This window comes from Limanda limanda, chromosome 4 (assembly GCF_963576545.1).
Source record: "Limanda limanda chromosome 4, fLimLim1.1, whole genome shotgun sequence".
Taxonomy (NCBI): Eukaryota; Metazoa; Chordata; class Actinopteri; order Pleuronectiformes; family Pleuronectidae; genus Limanda; species Limanda limanda.
In genome coordinates, this window is record NC_083639.1 from 15,209,646 (window position 1) to 15,229,050 (window position 19,405).

Consider the following 19,405-nt stretch of genomic DNA (forward strand, 5'->3'; position numbering starts at 1 on the left):
TCATTCTTTTCTGAATCTTAGTAGCTACTTGTTTACTTACTTACTTTTTTTAGTGAACAGATTTTTACTTTGTGTCATGTTTATCTCATCAAGGAATTTGTCCTAATCTTTATAGTAAATGTAAATCATTCTATTGAGATAACATTCAACATTTCACCACTACAATAAACGCTTTCCTGACCTGTAATGATTTTAACATTTAAAAAATTGTAATTGTATGTAATCAGATTTCAAAGTAAGTAACTAAAATCAGTCCAGACAAAATTTAGAAAATAAGTTTATTAGATTATAGTTATATTGTTGAGGATTTGATGATTTCTGAAATCTGAAAAAAAAGTCCATCCATCCTTTATACCACTTATCCTTTCTTCATATAACTAACTAACACTGTTATCTAATGAATAACTTGAAATCTGAAGTAAATCTGAAGCTATGACTCCTTCTTAGTTAATAATACTACTACTACTACTAATAATAATAATAATAACACTGATAAAGACAATTAATAAATACAAAACCTATTGATGACAGCAGCTAAAGCAGCAATTACAAATACAATCAATGCGAAGAATAAAAACAAAAGGACGACATTAGATAAGGGCAAACCAATACGAGTAAAAATAATAGCGATAAATCACAAGACATGACAAGATGAAAAGACAACATTACATTAAAGCAAGTCTGTAAAATGGGCTTTAAAGAGGCGATTTCAAAGAAGTCAGTGAATCTGCTCGCCTCATCTCCTCAGGCTGCTCGCTCTAAAGCCCGCATGTCAAAAGCATGCTCCCCTTTGTTTGAAGTAATCCATAAGTATCCAGATTAGATTACATTCATATGCAAACCATTACCTGACAAACTTTCACTGTAAATTGACCCAACCCTGATGGTTGTTTATGATTCATAGATTCCCTGACTAGCTGGTGTCCCAGCTCGCTGCAGGTGAAGCAACGCGTGAGGTGGTGACAGTGTGGGGACGTCTACACCACCATGGTGGAGAGAGCAGAGACTGTAGTGGGACAGCTAAATATAGAGATGAGCTGCAGTTTAGCACAGGTGTCCAGTTACATATACGTCCTCCTGTTCATACACCGGCACACGAACATGTTGATGACAACATCTAGTATTTCCTCATTCACTTTCATTTCACCAATATAGCTCATCGCGATCACTTGTCCCCATCACACAGGTCCGCCACACGTCACACAGGTGATACAGGTTCCTGTTGGGGTTCGGTGAGTTATACAACAAGACTTGACTTGTGGGTGCACCAGCTCGTTCTGCAGGCTGGCTCTGTTGGCACTTCACATTGCCAAAGGTGTGTCTCTCACTTTGGGAATGTGCCAGGCCCTGGGTTTGGTGGAAACCTCTGTGTGAACACGTGGAAGCACGACCATTTGCTTGCATGTGCACTCTAAACATGTTAAATACACCCACACACACACATAGAGCCGTGTCTGCTCCTGTGCTGCACATGCTGGGCTTCACGTTTTCCAGCTGACACATAAGGGGAGAGAAAAGATTCAAATGACGACTCGTGTGACTTCATTCCATGAGTGTGTGCACAGTGGCTCATCAGTGTGCATTGTTTTCCCACAGTGTGACTCTGTGACCTCCCTCACACAAAACTATAAACCTGTCTTTCACCTTTATATGCCAAGTTTTTAAAGCAAGGCAAATCCATAACAATATTCCAGGGACATAAGAACTATGCAACTACATTGAGAAACTACTTTTCCCATAATGCTATGGGGCTGGCATACCCATGACTTTTAGGCAAGTTATAGAGAAATAAGAAATGTATCATTTTCCCATGACTTCTGAGCCCAGTTATGAATTTACCTGTGAAATACTCATGAAGTAAAAAAATTGAAAGGCCCCCATTTCAAATTTTTATTTGATTGTCTGTATTTTAGTTTTAACATTTCAGACCCTATGATGCATTGTCAGGACAATACTACACTGCAGGAAGTATAGTACTGTGTATTGCTACCAGAAGGTTGAGATAAAGGCATGATTTAGGGGTTTATTCTACAGCGAGATAATAGATCACTAGATCATATAGATACTACATAGATCACAAACTATTCAAAGTCACTGTACCGTCAAAAGTTGCACAGTGTTACTTTAAACCCCCATGGATGATAAGTGACACAAATAATCGGCCAAATGGGTGATTTGTTGTTTTAAAAACAGCTTGCACCTGTCTGTTCCACCTCAGGTCTTATTTTTGCTTCTTGTCTCCCCCTCCGCGGCCTCATAGTTAAAAAAAACATGCAGTGTGACAATTACACACGTCACGTGCAACTTCAGCAGAACACACATGAACGTGTCATCAAGTGAATTATATTTGGCATGTTTAAAGGCTCTCGTCTCCATACGGCTTCAGAGACCACTCAACCACCTTTGTGCTCCTCAAACGGGAGTTTCATGTCAGGCTGGTTCGAACATTATTTTCATATTTTGCTGAGGTGTGCTATTACAAGGCGAAAGGCTTGGCTGTCAGAATTATTGCACCACAGTGACTCACTCTAAGACAGTATTGTCTACTTACTCCACCCAAGCCCTGCCCAAAGGGATGCACAATACACCCAGGTCACGGCTGGAGTACAGCCGTGATGGAACTGGAGTTGTACTTTGCACATGGACTTTAGCAGACATGAAAACAATGGGAACGATATTCAAAAGCCTCGGCTGCATTATCTTACACTGTCTGTCTTTTTATATCAGAAAGTTCTATTTAATCACAATTTGCATCTGGGTGAAATAAAGTCTAAGATAAAACAGCTGACTGTAGGTGAGGGTTCAGAAAGCCAACACCCATGCCGTAAGCTTGGGGAAATCTTGAAACACTCCCTTCATTCCTGCTCTGTACATTCAGTTTTTGCTCTCAGTCTGTTTTGATGCACCCTATTGACCGTGTGACCAGATGTTGAAATAACTTGGCTTTAATCATTCAGAGATCATGTGACTGGCCCAGAGGTTTAAGACCGAACACTTTCAGCTCAGCCTGGTCTCTCTTGGCCTTTCGATGATGCAGATGTAATGTAAACCTAATGTCTGAGCCGCTCCTTTTATTCTCACAGGCAATTAATCAGCCAGGAGAGTTGCACAACCTGTGTTTTACGGCTGCGGGCCGATAAGAAGTGTGTAACTATGTTCATGTCTCTGTGCCTGTGTGTGCACAAGGCCTGTATTTCATCATGAATCTGGGTGTGTGCTTGTTGACAGTATGTCAGATTAAAGGGAGGGAGTTGTACAGGAGGTGCACTGTAAGAAAATACATTTTTCACATAGGCAGACGTGTTCTTAGTCTTATGCATGCATGCCCTTGTGTGTATGTGTGTGTGTGTGTGTTAATGATGTATCTGTTTCCCTGAGAAGCACAGCTCAGATGTGGCCCCCTCATCAAGAGGGTGGCAGTCGAGGATCAGCTCACTTCCCTTTATAGCCCGGAGAGCCTCCTCTAACTTCCTAGCCTGGCCCTTGCCCCTGCTCTGCTCTGCTCTGCTCCACAACCACGCCCACCCCTTGGTCCCTCTGCCCTCCCCTTCTCTCTCTCCTCGCTCCCTGCCCTGCGTGCTGGAAACATGCTGCAATCCGACTGACAAGGCAGGAGCTGATAGACACACACACACACGCACACACACATACGCAGTCGGAGGCACTTTCAGCCAACATGGGCCAGATACTGAGCTGGATCCGAGGCCCACGGGACAGCCCGGCCCTGCACGATGTGGCGGTGGAGGAGCAGGTCTGTGCAAACGTGTGTTTGTTTATGTGTGTGCGAGTGCTTGTGCCATGGTGTGTGCTGAACAACTAATCTGATGGGCTTCCACGTGTGTTTTGTTTTGTTAAAGTAAGGCGGCCTGTAGATATAAAAGTAGAAGTTTGCTGTTAGGGCTGTTAGCACAGTTTGTACTGCATGTCTGAGAAAGGCCCATGGGGAAAAGACGCAAGTCGAAAAGCTTTCTTGGCTCTAAACCAAGTCAGACCCTCTTCCCTCCCCCCCTCTCTCTCTCTCTCTCTCTCTCTCTCTCTCTCTCTCTCTCTCTCTCTCCCTCTCCCTCTCCCTCTCCCTCTACCTCTCTCTCTCCCTCTCTCTCTCTCTCTCTCTCTCTCTCTCTCTCTCTCCCTCTGGAATGTGAGAGGTTCCTGGTCAACTTCTGAGAGTTCAGTGTGTGGATGTTTTCTAGTACTGAGATATTAAACCAAGGCAGGGGCAATGCTGGCAGTGTTGGTAACCAGTTGCTACATGCACCAAACCACAGGGAAGTTCTGACAGACAAGTCACTGTGGCTGTTCTGAAGGTTGTGGGTGTGTGTGCAGCAAGTTCTGTTTGGGAACCTTCATGGGAAAGGGTCTTGATCTTTTTCAGTTTTGCCCAAATAGCATTCTTCAGTGACTAGCAACCTTAAAGGGTGCGTAGCTCTAATAATTGATCATATTTTCATGACTTCTTTGTTTTTATTGCACGATTAAAATTGGCGTGTTGTGCAGGTCTCGTGCTGTAGCCTCAACGTCACTCTCTTTTTTTCTAAATGTTCCATCTGGCAGAGAAACTGATTGCGTGTTGACATGTAACAGGTCAACAAGGTCTGTCCTGATGCCATTACTGTGTTATCAGGGCTGTGTTCATTTGCTGTGACTCACCTTTATGTGTGAAAGGTTAAATAGCAAATGTGTCCAGGGTGGAGTTCAGTGTCTCAGTGGTCTCAGTGGTCTCAGTGGTCTCAGTGGTCTCAGTGGTCTCAGTGGTCTCAGTGGTCTGAGTTCTGGTCTGTAGCAGTCTGCCCCCCAACTTACAGTCACTCATCAGGAAATGGCCTCAGGGAAATGTGTCTTGACTGCACAATCATGTCCATCAGAGGACAATGGCTGAGCACTAGCATACACGTCCAGTACATTTCCTCACTGCCATACACACCCATCCATTATGAACTGTAATGGAGCTTGTACACATCCGTCTTGACAGCTGACACTTGTGTTTTCACATTTAATGAACAGATAGACAAAAAACAAATTTCAGTGCTCCTGTGTTTTTTCAATAACCCTGTGCACATCATTTATGTCTCTGACCTATGCACAATTGTGAGTTAACAGTAGGACTTTGTCATTCAGTCTTTTACGTAAAATAAAATGTCTATGTTACGAGTAAAATCTGTGGAAAACCTCTATAATCAATATGTTTATTATAGGATAAACATCAGCTTTAGAGAGCTTCATAGTTGTTGTTAAATCACATTATTAGTTTATTCTGATTAATGCATTAACATTTAACCAGCATTTCCTTGTTTCAGCTGTTTTAGCTACGTCATTGTCAGATCTTCCCAGGATTTGTTTACACGTACTGATCAGAGACTGAAGGCATGAGGATATCAGCTGTATCGATGAGGTGCTTCATCACGTGTTACACAGTAATCAACCCTCGGGCTGTGTGTGTGTGTGTGTGCCAGACGAGAGGGAGAGCAAGTTGTGCGATCATAAACACACAGACGTTTTTTGTTGACACATCCTGTACAGCTCAATATCCTCCTCCCACAGCCTGTGCTATATGCCCTTAAAGATTGGGGTTTGTCCCGAGCGTTATTATTTCCCAGCAGCACTCATCTGGACTTGTGCTGCAAGATTCCTCACTTCACTGCCAGTTTGGCTTGAGCTCGACGGCTGAACCAAACGTTGCTCTCAGGTTTTTGCTATGTCATTAAAATCATGTGATGGAAATGTAGCACTGGTTTCCGGCCTCACCGAAGAAAAGCTGTTGCTGTTAGCCACATGATGTTTGTCTCAGTAATATCAGTAATGGAGACCAAGCAGCCTGATGGTTACAGGAAAATGTAATGTTATATGGTGACTAACGTTCTTGGTAACTTCACATAGACACATGTAAGTGGAAGCTGGTGATGACGTGTTCACAACGGTGTGATTATTATGTTACTTATATTACTAACTTGATCTTGGCGCTGTTCATGTTTTCCAAAGATTTATTGAGAGAGCAAACAGTTAGAGGAGCGTTTTCTCTGCACTGTAACTTTAAGACACAGGCTTCAGTATGTGACAATGGATATTGTCTGTATGAAGACAAAGTCCAGATTGTCTTTTGTGTGTTTCTTGAGTGGGTTCAAGTGTGGGTCAACAAACCAGGGGGTAAAGTGTGTCGCTAAATTTAGAGAAGGTCTTCTGATGTTCAGCAAAGGACGTCTATTTTACTGAAGGGTATGGGGGACACAACGGAACAAGAGTTTCAACGTGGTCCCTATTTGTCTATTTGCACATCAACCTTTAGATGTTTTTCATCAGTGGGTATTATATTGAATCCCTGAATTGCTCCACCTCTTTTTTATAGTCATTATTAATGGTTCAGTGTGTAGAATGTAGTGAAAACATCACTAGGATCATTTTATGTTCAATTTCTGCCAATAGATCCCTTTCACCTAAATCTTACACACTGGACTCTTTAAATGATTAAACTTTGCTGCTTAACTATGATCTATGATCAACTGAGGTTTCTGAATAGCATTAGTTATAGTCATGGTCATGTATATTCTCTTTGTCTGATTTGGATTTTATGTTAGGATTTGTGGAGTGCTTTTTACAACCCAGCTCTCATTCCCCATATTTCTGATCGGCACCTGAACCTATCATGCTTAGGCTATGACATTATAAATTACTTAAAATGTCATAACAACAATAAAGCAATTTGTTTTCAGGCAATGTGTTTCCCTCACATGCAAGAAAACAATGCATGAAAACAGTCTGCTTAGACGTTTTGATGTATGTTTGATGGCACAGGCCCTGCATTCCTCCCTGTATGAGCCGCAAAGGCTGAGAAAGTTCAGCAGTGGATATTGTGGAGCTCAGCCTTGAATTAATCAAAATATGAATGAGAATATATGGCACAATTAAAAAAGATGACATAGTTACCTCCCATTTTTTAACCGTCAAACAATTATGTTCGCTTGGGTGTTATCAGCTGTACGGGCTCAAGGTGCACTACCTGCTCTTGTTTCACATATAGGATTTAGATAACTGAATATAAAAGTTTATTCATTAAATCACTGTTACTTCCATGAAGTTAAAGAGACTCTCCTCAATGAACAAACTGATTCATATTTCTGTTTCTCGGCGCCTGATGAAGGAAATTCCTTTCAGATCTGTTGTTCTCTCCCTCCCTTTCTCTTATTGTTGCCTGTTCTGTGATAGGTAGTTACTATTTTTAGTCAAATGCCAGAGCTATGGTTCATGTGAGTGGAGAAACTGAGCCCCTGTTTTTATTTTTGAGATTTACAGTGAATCCCCATGTCTCTGGTGTGATCTCTCTGCTAACTTATATTTCAGTTTACGAATATTTTAATGGTTAGCTCACTATGTTCTATCTAGTTCCTTTATCTCCTAGTTGCTATGTTTGTCTGCTTGTCATGGTGCTGGGCAATTACATAATGAGTATAAAAGGTCAGATAAGACGGATACTTTTTAGAAACTTTCACCCCCCATTTACAGCTTCAGAGATGGGATTGGTCAGACCCCTCATGATGGGGGGTCTGCTTCAGCTCATTAGTTGTCAGCAAAGATAAGTCTTACCATGAGTTTCCCAGGAAGGCATTGCATCTAGGGTAAGAATGTAACCACACACACAATAACCAGTCACACAAAGCTAAAGAGGGAAGGTTTACTTGTGTTTCTGTCATAGAGAGACAATGCTGTTAAAGAAGATTTATTTTGAAAGGTCCAGGAACAGACACAAGTATTTTTGCCATGGAGGTGCCAGGGTAGTGGATTGTGCAGTGAACAGAGACATTAAGTCTGCATTCTTTTTCCTTTTGAAGATATTTTTAGACAGATGAATCTGATGCATTGGATTTTTCCAGGATGGTAATCCTGTGTTGTACCATCAGCTTGGTTTGGTTGATGTTTAAGCAAGACTGCTCATGTTCAGTAAAGAAATGCCTCACAGAAAATTATAGCTAGGGTTTAAAATTAGGTAATATAAAAAGAGTAGTGTGCATGTCATCATATTTTCAATTTGTAATAAGTATCCCATGCCAAATTCATTTGGCATGGGATGCTATATGCTTAATCTAGAGAAAAGAAATAACAATAACAGTTTTATAGATATATGGCTAAAATCGACATGTTGTTCATAAGTAAGATATTGTGCCTTTATAGCGCAGACAATGCAAACATGACACAAACAGTAGTCGATACGTATATTCTTCTATAGATGTTAGTCTTGTGTCCATGAAGCATGAACACAGACGGATATATCAGCTGACACATTCGGCCCACACAACAGTTTCAGACATCACACTGCACAATCGTCCATTCATTCACACTTATGTGCTATGAGTATTTTTAGACACAGGGGGGTGCTCTTTTCTAAACTCCTCCTATCAACACGTTTTACTTGTTTTGTGGTGTGAAATGTTCAGTCTGAACAAATAAAGAATCTGCGGATTGAATCTAGGAGGTCTGGTAGGTTTAATCTGTGGCAGTGTGAAAGAAGGGAAATGTAGCACTGCTTCGTGTTTTTAGTTTTGTGTTTTTATTCTAACGTGGCCTTTGGCTGCTGTCCAGAAGCTGCGTTTCCGGTCTGTTCCTTTGTCCAGGGTCGACTTTAAAGCACCGCGAAGGCCAGGGAAACCATGTCTGAAAGTTCTGTTGTCGACCAACTTGTTTAATGGTCTCCTCCCTCCATCTTTGTCTCTCTTTAATTGGCAGTTTTTCTTTCTCTCTGCTCTGGTTGTCTTTGGGTGTGGATTAGATTCATGTGATGTGATCTCTCCTCCCTAGCTTCTATTCTTTCTAAACACACAAACACATACACACACACACACACACACACACACACACACACACACACACACACACACTCTCTCTGTTGTTAGACTGGCTCTGACGTCCAGATTCCTGAGCAGTGAGTCTCTCTCCGACACACCCAGTCTCTGCCAAACAACACTGCTACGGCAAATCCACTTCTGCCTCATTACAGTTTCACACTCTAACGCGGCCTCCACTATGCCTCTTCCTGAGATCATCTTGCTGTGGGTCATCGTGCCTTGTTATCAAAGTGCAACATCCCTCCTTTTATAAAAAGAAATCTCTGGCCTGGCCCAGCCCAAAGTTTCCCTCAAGCTGTCTCACTTCTTTTTCCTGGCAGTCAGGGAGCAGTGGGCGGGCCAGGAAAAAGAAGTGTCCAGCCGTCCAATCGGACGCAGGCTGCTCTGTGCCTGGTCACCGAGGAGGTGGAGCCTGAGCAGCACAGACTTGTTGTGCCTCTTCCAGGAGGGCGGGGCAGCAAGTTTTTTGCACTGCTGACAGGGTGTGTGTGTGTGTTTACATCTGTGTGTCTGTGTGCGTGTGTGTTTGACATACAGTGTCGACTCCATCGTTTCCACAGAGGGAAATCTAAGGTGAAGCGGCCTCAAGCGAGTGTATCGGTAGTGTACAGAGCAGCATATACAGAGGATACACACTCACAATCACACCTATGGTATGTATCTGGGCAGTGAGCTCGCTCTTTTCTGAATTCCTGTGCGTGGAGGGGCTTCCTGTTTGATACCTGTCAGCAAGACGGCTGTTGTGTGTCAGAGCAGTTGTGATCTGACAGTTTATGGCTCATTGTTGTCGTGTTCGCAGCATTTCACCACGTTCAGTGCGGGTTCTGGGAGAGTAAGCTTGTGTCTTTTTTGCATATCAAGTTAAGGAAAGCTGGAAAAGGGACTAATGATCACTGTTGACTGTTATTTTGAATTGTTGTTGACCGAGAGGAGTTGTTGCCGAGGTAACAACAAAATAAATAAACAGTAAACGGTGTATTTATATCGAGGGGTGCTGCACGCAAAGTCCATTTGTTTGAGAGTCAATTTAGACTAGATTGTGTTGTCAGGGTGTGTTATGTACTGAAGAAGTGAGACACTATGCACCTGATACACATATAAAGGCACCAAATGTAAGATCAGCATCTCTGCTTTGTGTCTTTTTAATCTGGCGTGAAATTCCTCTGGATCTTTAGCTGCACCTTTGTGACGTTACAATATTAGTTTGCAAGAGTGTGTGAGAATAAAACATACTTTTCAGAATCAGGCAGTGTGATGAACTAACATCACCAAAAAGTGATGTGGTTTTCCTCATCCTAGGCTCTGCTGTAGTAAAGTGTATTCACGGCACAATGTCGGCACAGATAGACGGTTGTATTCCGTTCGACCAATGATATCAGTCGTGAGTTTACCAGGCTTCCTTCCCTACTGCAGTAACCTCCATCCTCGTGCAGCTCGACAAACTGCAGTTACACAACAACAGTTAGCTTCCGTGCTAATCTTACACTTCTGCTCTAAAGTCTCTCCTCCTAACACGGGCCGCAGCTTTTCTCCATTTCCACCACTGAGCCTCGCTGATCCACATCATCACCCCCGACCCTTTTGCGAGGGCTATTTAAAAGCTGTGACAGCATCTACAGCAACAAAGCCATTTCATATATTCACATACGCATGTTTGTGGTTTGGTCGGGTGGGGCCAGGCATTAGTCATCAGTTTTCATAGCAGGGCCCTGCTACTGCTTTCATCGCTCTTGTTGGATAAGTCCTAGATGAACTGAATTGTTTTTTATGTTTGTCATGATTCGTTCTGGATGATCTGATGTACGTGCAGGCATCATGCCCTTAAAAATAAAAGAGGGCATCAACCGGTTCTGTCAGAGGACGATGTGTCCAGCTGAGGGACTGGAATTCTAAAAAGCTTTCAACTGGCACCTTACTGCCAGAATCCACATGACCTTACTGCACAGTCATTGGTGCTCCAAGTCATATGACAGAAGCTCTTCAGCTTTAAAACCCTGTGTCTAATCTTGGCCCCACTCACTCGGGTTCAGATGGCCGCTTGCCCAGCTCTCCCAGAATGAGAAACCATGCTGATATATCAGTTGTCACCAGCTACGTCAGTCAGTCTAGTCCTCGGGGAGAACCCACAGAGGCCACAGAAGGAACTGGTCAAGTACCATCACGAGGGATTTTGGTTTGTGGGGTTTTTTGGTCTGACTTGCAGATTGTGTTGACTTGAGGCCGCTCGGCTTCTGATGAGCAATAGGTGGCCACTGATTTGACTAAAGAAGTCACTTTTGCAGCTGATTTAATAAAACTAAAAGTTTGTGTCCATCGTTGTCCTGCTTCACTGCAGGTCTGCATGAGCCCCAAACTGATGCTATTTAGCCTAACCAACCTCTATGTGCATCAATGTAAATTATTCACGTGTGATTTCATTTGTGTCAGACCACAAGTTTACATCGATCCACCGCCCGTGCACGTGTCTGTGAGTTGAACTATTGTTTAATGACCTCAGTATTTCCCTTATAAAACAGATTCACGGCAACTATCGACCCCTTCCCTTACCCCGACAAAATTTCTATCAGGTACAGCTGGATGACATTTCTACCGACTGCACACTCTGATTTTGTTTGTGTACAAGGGCTGGACAAAATAACAGGAACATGAGTATGTCATGTAACACATTCATTTCCTAATCTATAAAACAACACTACCGCTGGTTTAATTATAGTCTCAATACAAATATAATTTCCTCATGAAGGTAGAATTTGCACATCGGATACTGTTATTTTGTCTTCTCCATTAATGGCCATTGTCGGTTGTGCGAGAATAAACTTCAGATGGAATGAACCACTTAGGACTGGCTTGATTTTGCCAGCTTAATGGTTTCTCTTTTGTTTTTTCGGCAAAGCTAACATGACTGTTAGGTGTTTTCCTTCTTAACTCAAAGGTCAGAAAATATATATAGATTTACTTTCTAAATCCATTCACCTGCTAATGCTACAGCTAACAAGCTACCACACCTACTATGCTGCACCGGCTCATACGCCTGGTTACTGTCAAAACATTGACAACTAAGTACAGACAGTTGGCACAAATACATATATTCTTTAATACATGATCAGATGGTTTATGATTTCAAAAGATTTGTAACCTTTTTCAGACATTTTAGTTTTTTTGTTCAGCTGCTCTAGTAGATGGAGTTTTGAAGAAAAGTATTTTATTTAATTTAAATATGCCCAAAATAAAACTGGATTGATTTTGGCCCATAACCTCGGAGGGTGAAGTAACACCTCTTACCTTTGAATATGTTAAGTAAGTGTCATGTTCCTGCTTTTCCAGAAAAACAAACTCTGCTAACCTGGAGGAAGGGCCGAACTTAAGACTGTGTTCTTAGAAAGCATCAATCGCATGTAGTGTGTGTACTGTGTGTGGCGCCTGTGATGGACGTTACTTAGTCTGTACAGGAGGTTTGCGGATGGAGCAATGGAATGGAGTACTGGCTGCAGTTTCATCGTAAAACTCAGTCTCAGCTGATGTTTCAGTTCTCAGATGAGCACAGACCTGGTTACATAATTACTCCCTGGTTCAACTTTAGCTGTTAATCATAAATAGGTTGAGTAGTACCGAACTTCCCCTAAATGTTTGAACCCCCTTAATTTTACCATCTATATAAAAGTGTACTCTGGGCTGCCAAATGGTAGTAGTTGTTAGTATATTTGATATTAAAGGTAGGTTTAGTTTTCTGATTGACTTCTTTACATATTCGTTGAAATTCTCTTAACATCTCGAAAGCCATCAATAAGATGGTGTCTGTCTGTGGCCATCGCAGAACTTTGATAAACGTTACCAATTGGAACTGAATGAAACGATTGGCTGGTGTCCCGACAACGCAGAAGAAGAGACAGTAGCTTCTAGCAGTTGTTAGGCAGGGCATATTTGTTTTGATAATGGGAGGGATTAGATGAATCAGATGATTTTTTTTTATTTGTTTAAGTATAGCCTGCTCTTGCTAGTCTCTCTAGAATTACCAACCCTGGCTTTAGTTTAATTCCCTTATTTATTTATCTTTGTAGTTTTGGGGGACATTAGAAAAAAGTTTGAGTCCCAGGTCAGAGAAACAAAACTCAAAAGGAGCATTGTTGGCCCGGTGCTATATTACAGACAAATTCAAAATTGTCATAATGAACCTTTAAAATATATATTTTTACAAACACACATGATGCTAGTTATCTGTCAGTGACACCAACCACAGCTGGAATGATTCTGAACGTTTCAGAACAGAGAACAAGACCATGTTGTTGATCTATTTCAAAACATTACACAACCTATGACCTTGTAACACCAATACAATCCAATACCTGGATAAGAGTGAAAGTGCATATTTATTAGTACTGTCTAATGTTGGATGAACAGCCATGCTAATTGGCCAATGTGTTTCAAAGGATGAGCCATGTTTAAGGTTGATGATAGATTGGTGTGGATTAGTCATGTTTTCAGGGAGCAGCCTGACTTTCTCAAGGCCTTTTTTAGTTTAGTTTTTAGTATCATAACAGCAAGAGTCGTCTCGTAAACATGCTGACGCGTCGAGCTGTGTCCTCTCCTTCGTTTCTGTTATACCAAGCATTGTTTTCCTTCAATGATTTGTAATGAAATAACCGGCCTGTTTGCTGGCATGTAAGGACGGATGTGGGGGGTTCACTGTGTGTGCCGCCTAACCAGTCATCTGTCACACAGCAGAGGTTGGGCTGGTGGCTCGATGGCGCAATGGTTTTGATGTCAGACTGAGCCTCGAGGGGAGAATACTTTGAGTTTGGTTTTGAAGCATGGTTTCAAAATATGTCCCCTCAGTGCAATGTGTATGGAAGCTAATAACACAGCTTGTACAGTTGTTTTGACTCCTAGAGCCTTTCTACTTTAATGGTTTTGTTCCAGCTCTTTGTTTGTGGACTGCTCAGCTCTCATATGAATAAAAGGCAAATTAGTCACTACATCGGGAAATATATTTATTTAGTTTCTGCACCTTATAAATTTAAGCAAAATTCAAATTTTAAATTTCACTTACAGTTTTAACCAAAATAACGAACCTGAACATCTTGAATGTACTTGCTGCATGACCCTGTTTGCATTTTACCTTAATTAAAGGCTTAAGGTTTTTGTGGTAACTTGGTGACAATCAATATTTATAACAGTAACTGAAGCAACGTGACTTCCCCTGTGGCAGGGGTTGCCCTGGCTGCTTGTGACGTCACTTCCTCCTCTGTGCCATTTCCTCCTTATTCACTCTAGCTCAGTAATGAGGATTGTTCAGACTGTCAGTAAATTAATAATACAACTATATGCAATAATGGAAGTCAAAGGACAAGAAAATAACCAGTATAGGTCAGGTAGAAGGAGTGTTCTTTGCAGGACTAAAATCGATATTTACGAATATTATTTCTACCACTAATTTCACTAGTTGCATAAGATCTAAATGTAAAGACATCCTGAGAGTAATATCTTTTGAATAAATATTGAGGGTTTGTGGGGAAAAAAAGGCCCAATAGATGACAAAAAGTTAGTGTAAGCAAAGGTTGCGAACCTTGAGCTGGCCGTGTGTGTGTGAAATGTAACACTAGTGTGTTGGGCAATCACTGACATTTCTAAATCTGACATCCCAGATGGCAGAGTGCTGCAATTCACTGTGTCCTCTGTGTCTCATATGTATCTGTTATGTTCATCTGCTTCAATCACTAGAGTAATTTAAAGACATCCAAACTGTCGTTCCCCTTCATGCTGCCCGCTCAGCACGAACTCAAACTTCATGGTGCACAACTGGCTGATCAGTTTAGCCAATAAATAGGCGATCTAGATTTTTGTCATTGGATACTGGTATCTTGCCTGGGGGTTAATTTCCGGAGCTAAATTGTTTATTCTTGATTAGAATTATCTAAATTTCTATTTGAGTTCATCATTTGTTTAATTATGTCAATATTAACATTAAAAACATTATTTATATCTCATAGTTCCAGTGCTTTTGTTATTAACAGCTTTTTTTATTGGATAAGTACAAATCCTCTGATATAATTATTTCGAATGATGTCCCATCCTCCTTCGATAAATCTGAACAAATGGAAAAAACAGAGTCATTATGATACAGCATCATACAATGCAATGGGCTGGATGTGAAACTAACAGCAGAGGCCTGGTGTCAATGGGGTGGAGGCTTTGTCCTCATTATTTACACCACCTGAAGGAACAGGGCTGGGCTCTGCAGCACACAGGACTCCACCTGGACTCAGCAGCTCCTAAAACCTGTTCAGTAGACTATACTGTATGCGTAGCTCTGTCAAACTAAAAGTGCATACCCTTTAGTTATTCAACTGCGTTAGACAGTGGTGTGGTACACTGGTGACCTGTTCATATGGTCCCCTGCCTTTCAGTCAATACACATGGGATAAGTGATGAAGTGATTTATCCAGGTCAAATAGTCCCTGGTGCTTGAACGAATGTAGTGGTTCATGCTGAGGAGGTGCTGAAATCAATTTATCACGTTCAGGGGTAAATACAGATTTAATACGCAAGAATTGAACATTTTGGTTAGCTGGGGAAAAAATACAGAAATGAGAGCTACTAGTAGTTTAACAGTTGAGTCAAACGGAGGGGATTTGATTGCAGCCTTCCTGTCTAAAACAAAGTCTTATGTCTCTTTTGTCTATATGACGACAGATGTCAATGATCTCAGTGTTCATTTAACATACCGTGATGTCATCAAGAGAATAACCTATGTTGCCGTGGCGACCACAGAAAACAATAATACTCGGCCTCTTTGCTCTCTGCTGACAAACAGCAGTCACACCCTGTGGTGTGGAATGTAGTACTTGTACTCTACCACCTCTGGTGGCAGTATGATGGATGGCTGTTTAAGCAGTATATGACCTCACTGTAGTTCATCTGATGTGTGGTTTCTTCCTTTACCTTTGTCTTCTTCATGGTTTACAGCTGGAGAGACATTTGCCTGTGTAGAGACGAGCTGCACCGAATGTTTTGCACCGATCTTGCCTCTGGTGAATCCGGGATGTTTCTGTGTGTGAATCGTGAAATGATTACAATGGTTTCTTGTTCAGTGTTATTTTTCGTCACTGCACATGTGTAACTTTTCTCTCTGTGGCTCTTTTTTCTCTCTGCAGTCGCTGCCTAACCAGGCCGCACCCAAACCAGCGGCTCCGGTCTCCACTGTGAAGCCGGCCCAGTTTGAGGTATTAAACATTCCTCTGTAATACCAATTAACCTCTCCTCACCCTCTGCCCGACCCACCCTGACCCCACCCCATACTATCAGGACTATGTGTGCGACCGTAACACAGACATGAACACTTTTCTCTTCCTTCCATTCAAGGACCAGAGAGGTTACACCCAGTTTCTCAGTCAGTAGGAAGCAGTTAAAAATGTGTAATGCACTGAAACAATGGATCAAAGTGATTCAGTTTGTTTATCACGTTGGTTCTACAGGTTGATTCTAAGGATCATGGTTCTTGCTAACATACCGGCATTATGTCGGTAGCTAGCAAACAGTCAGCAGAAAATAACAAATACTTTTTGTTATGTGGATAAAACTGTATTTTAATTAAATGTCTCACCAGTGCAGTTTATAGGAGACAACATCAGGACAAACTGGTCTTCTTGGTCTAAATTAAAAGTCTATTTCTCTCCACGCCCGGCTCCTCGATTAATAAAAGAACTGAAAGTCTCCTGATGTTTTAGTTATTATGTTGACAAAGTGACTTAAACCTGATACCTTGTTTTGCCAGAACAGTACCAAACTGAATTGTCTTCACTTGGCTCTAAACACCTGTGCTTAGACATTGTCTATTCTGGTGTCTGGCCTGTAGAGAGAGGCTTCAGTAAGATATGTGGTCACGAAACAGCAATATTGAAAATAGTATTTAATCACAGTGTGAAACAAATTCTTTTTGAAGTTACAGAGCTGTTTATAGACTCCGCTTGTATTACTCAGGCATTAACCTTCAGCTATAAGGGACTCTTGTTAGTATTTGACCTTGGTGACCCCTCTCATAACTCTTAATGGGCTTAGTGGGGTACAGCTACTCAAGTTACAAGCAGTATACATGCACACATTGTACAGTTTGAGTCTCTGGTATTGGACAAGCTATGAGAACACTCTTTCCTACATTTCCCATCATGCAACCCTACCCATAATTTCATCGGACCTTCCCTGTCATCCACACACACCTATTTCTAACACAACGTCCCCTGTTTGTATCATTTACTTGTACATTTGCACATGAGCCCAAGTTGAGATAACTTGTGATGTCACCATGATGTCATCAGGGTCCTTTTCTCAGCTCCGCCTAGAGGACATTATGTCAAACTGTTTACACAGGCTGAGTTGAACTCCTAATGATGAGTAAACTGCGTTACAGAAGGCATCATCAGGATCTGCCATGGCTACAAAGCCTGGGGGGGTTACCGCAGCAACGGGCGGAGCCACAGGAAGTGGTGTTCCGGCAGCAGGAAGTGCTTCGTTTAAGGCCAAGCCAGAGGTAGAGAGACTCTGGATGTGTAGCTACGCGTGCAGGGGGGGGCTTCTGGCTGTTTGGTGTGATGTAACATGGATCACCGCTTCCTTTTCCTGGTCACGACTCTCAGCGTGTCGTCATCATGAGGCGGCTCACATTTCTTCTCCACTGGCTTCATCTTTCTTTACATCTTGCAAAATATATCTCTACCTCCATTTTTACCTCTGTATGCGTCGAGCCGTCCACACATCTGATTCCGAACACTCGCTGAGTTCTCATATTGTCACGCTTGGGACGTTTGTGCTTCACAGACTGTGGCGATGACTTCATCAATAACCTTATCATGGCTTCTCTTTAAACACATGCTCCTTGGTTTGTAGACTAACACTACGCCGAGGGCTGCTACTGTTATTGACATGTCGTCAGCTGGGGCTGCTGTTGTTGACATGACGTCAGTAGGGGCGAGGGGCGGTCCTCAAGCGATGCCAAAGGTAATGATGTCATAATGTCCAAAGCGCCTGTCTGTGCTTTTCCATGGTTTTACCCTGATTATCATTTTAACTATTAAACTGTGGTTTTTACATTACTGCTGATTCGCTGGTACTTTCTGTTGATAGGCATTTCCTCACACTGGATGTAATATCAGTTTTATTTTCTGTTGGGGTTTGAACAGAAACTGCAGTTTAAATGCTTCCCATGTGATTGTGGGAAACCACAACATACATGAGTGTCAGCAGCTCAACAGTAACCTTTTAAACCCGACAACTAAACTGACATGACCCACATGATTTTCACCGAACCAAAGTTTGGTTATTGTATTGCTTATTGTATTGTGGGCTAAATTCTTTGTAGCATACTGTTATTTGTGAATAGACATCCCAAATTCACTCCAGGGCTTCCTTTTAAATATTCAATGGATGAAAATCATTCTAATAAATGCAGATAAAAATAAAATAGAAATTTTAGAACAAGTTCAGCAGTAGTGTAAAGTGTAAAGTTTGTTCTAAGTGGGCTAACACAGAAAGAAATCTTCAAACATAAACTGATCAGTGGTCAGATCAGTCTCAGTCCTGAATGCCATTAGATCTGACTTAAATAAACTCAGCATATCTGAAATTATGTTTATATTTTTCAGGCCACAGTGACAGATCTGACCAGTTATCAGGGCACGTTCTCTGTTCTCTGTTCACCAACACAGTTAAAATGCTTCGCACGTCTTTGTCAGTATGTTTACAGTTTCAGTACAGCAGTGTATCTGTCATCCATGTGTTTGAGTAATCATTTGGTCACATGTTTGTAGACGGCACCTGTCTCCCAAGTCAAAGCTTCAGTTCCTTCTCGTGCCGCTGGAACAGCTGCAGCCGCTGGCACGGCGGCGACCGCTGCTGTGACCAAACCTAAAGTGTCGCCCAAAGTCACAGCCAAGGTAGACTGGACTGCTGCAGGCATCTCTGACCCTTCATGACTCTCTCGGGGTGTTACCTTCCAGGCTTGCTTCGGTCATTGCTTTGTCAAAATCCGTTTCCTAAGAACTCTCAGTTTCTTTGAGAATGGCTTCCTTTCTTCTTCTTTGGAGATGACAATTCGATATGATAGGACAGATCTTAGCTCAGCATGTCTTTGCTTGTTGTTGTGTTTGCTCATGGTGAGTCTGTCCACTTGCAACATCACACATACATAAGAAATCTGAGTCAGCCAGAGGAAACAAATGGAGAGGACAAGCCTACGTTTTGTTAACTGAATCATAGGTCATCAAACTGCTGGAGGCTTTTCTGCCGCTCCTCACTGTCCTGTCTTTCATCCGTATATTTGGATATATTTATGTCTTTCTACGCATAAAGTGGTCCTGTTATATTACTTGATATACACTTGGCTGATAATAGATTTGAATTAATTGTATTTTAGAGTGCCACCACAACAGTCAAAGCTGATGTGTCTAAAGCCGCAGCAGCCTCGGCTGTGCAGGGGAAGAAAGAAGAAGCTAAACCCCCACAACCGAAGGTAGATGATCCTGAAAGCAACCGAGGTGGAGGCTGTCTGATAGTTTTGTACTCTGTGATTCTGCAGAATA

At 42.0% G+C, this 19,405-nt stretch overlaps 1 protein-coding gene across 3 annotated transcripts in view; it reads left to right on the top strand.

The window, feature by feature from the left end:
- Positions 1 to 3,596: 3,596 nt before the first annotated feature.
- Positions 3,597 to 19,405, top strand: part of cast (calpastatin) — a 28,602-nt gene continuing 12,793 nt past the window's right edge. For 2 of the 3 annotated variants that reach the window (XM_061069316.1, XM_061069315.1), the window contains exons 1-5: positions 3,597 to 3,751; positions 15,986 to 16,054; positions 17,239 to 17,358; positions 18,635 to 18,760; positions 19,240 to 19,335. In XM_061069316.1, coding sequence (XP_060925299.1) covers positions 3,677 to 3,751; positions 15,986 to 16,054; positions 17,239 to 17,358; positions 18,635 to 18,760; positions 19,240 to 19,335 — 486 coding nt within the window. In that variant the 5' untranslated portion in view covers positions 3,597 to 3,676. Of the gene's footprint in view, positions 3,752 to 15,985; positions 16,055 to 17,238; positions 17,359 to 17,714; positions 17,826 to 18,634; positions 18,761 to 19,239; positions 19,336 to 19,405 lie in introns of all 3 variants that reach the window. The other variant, XM_061069317.1, reaches the window with a different exon arrangement.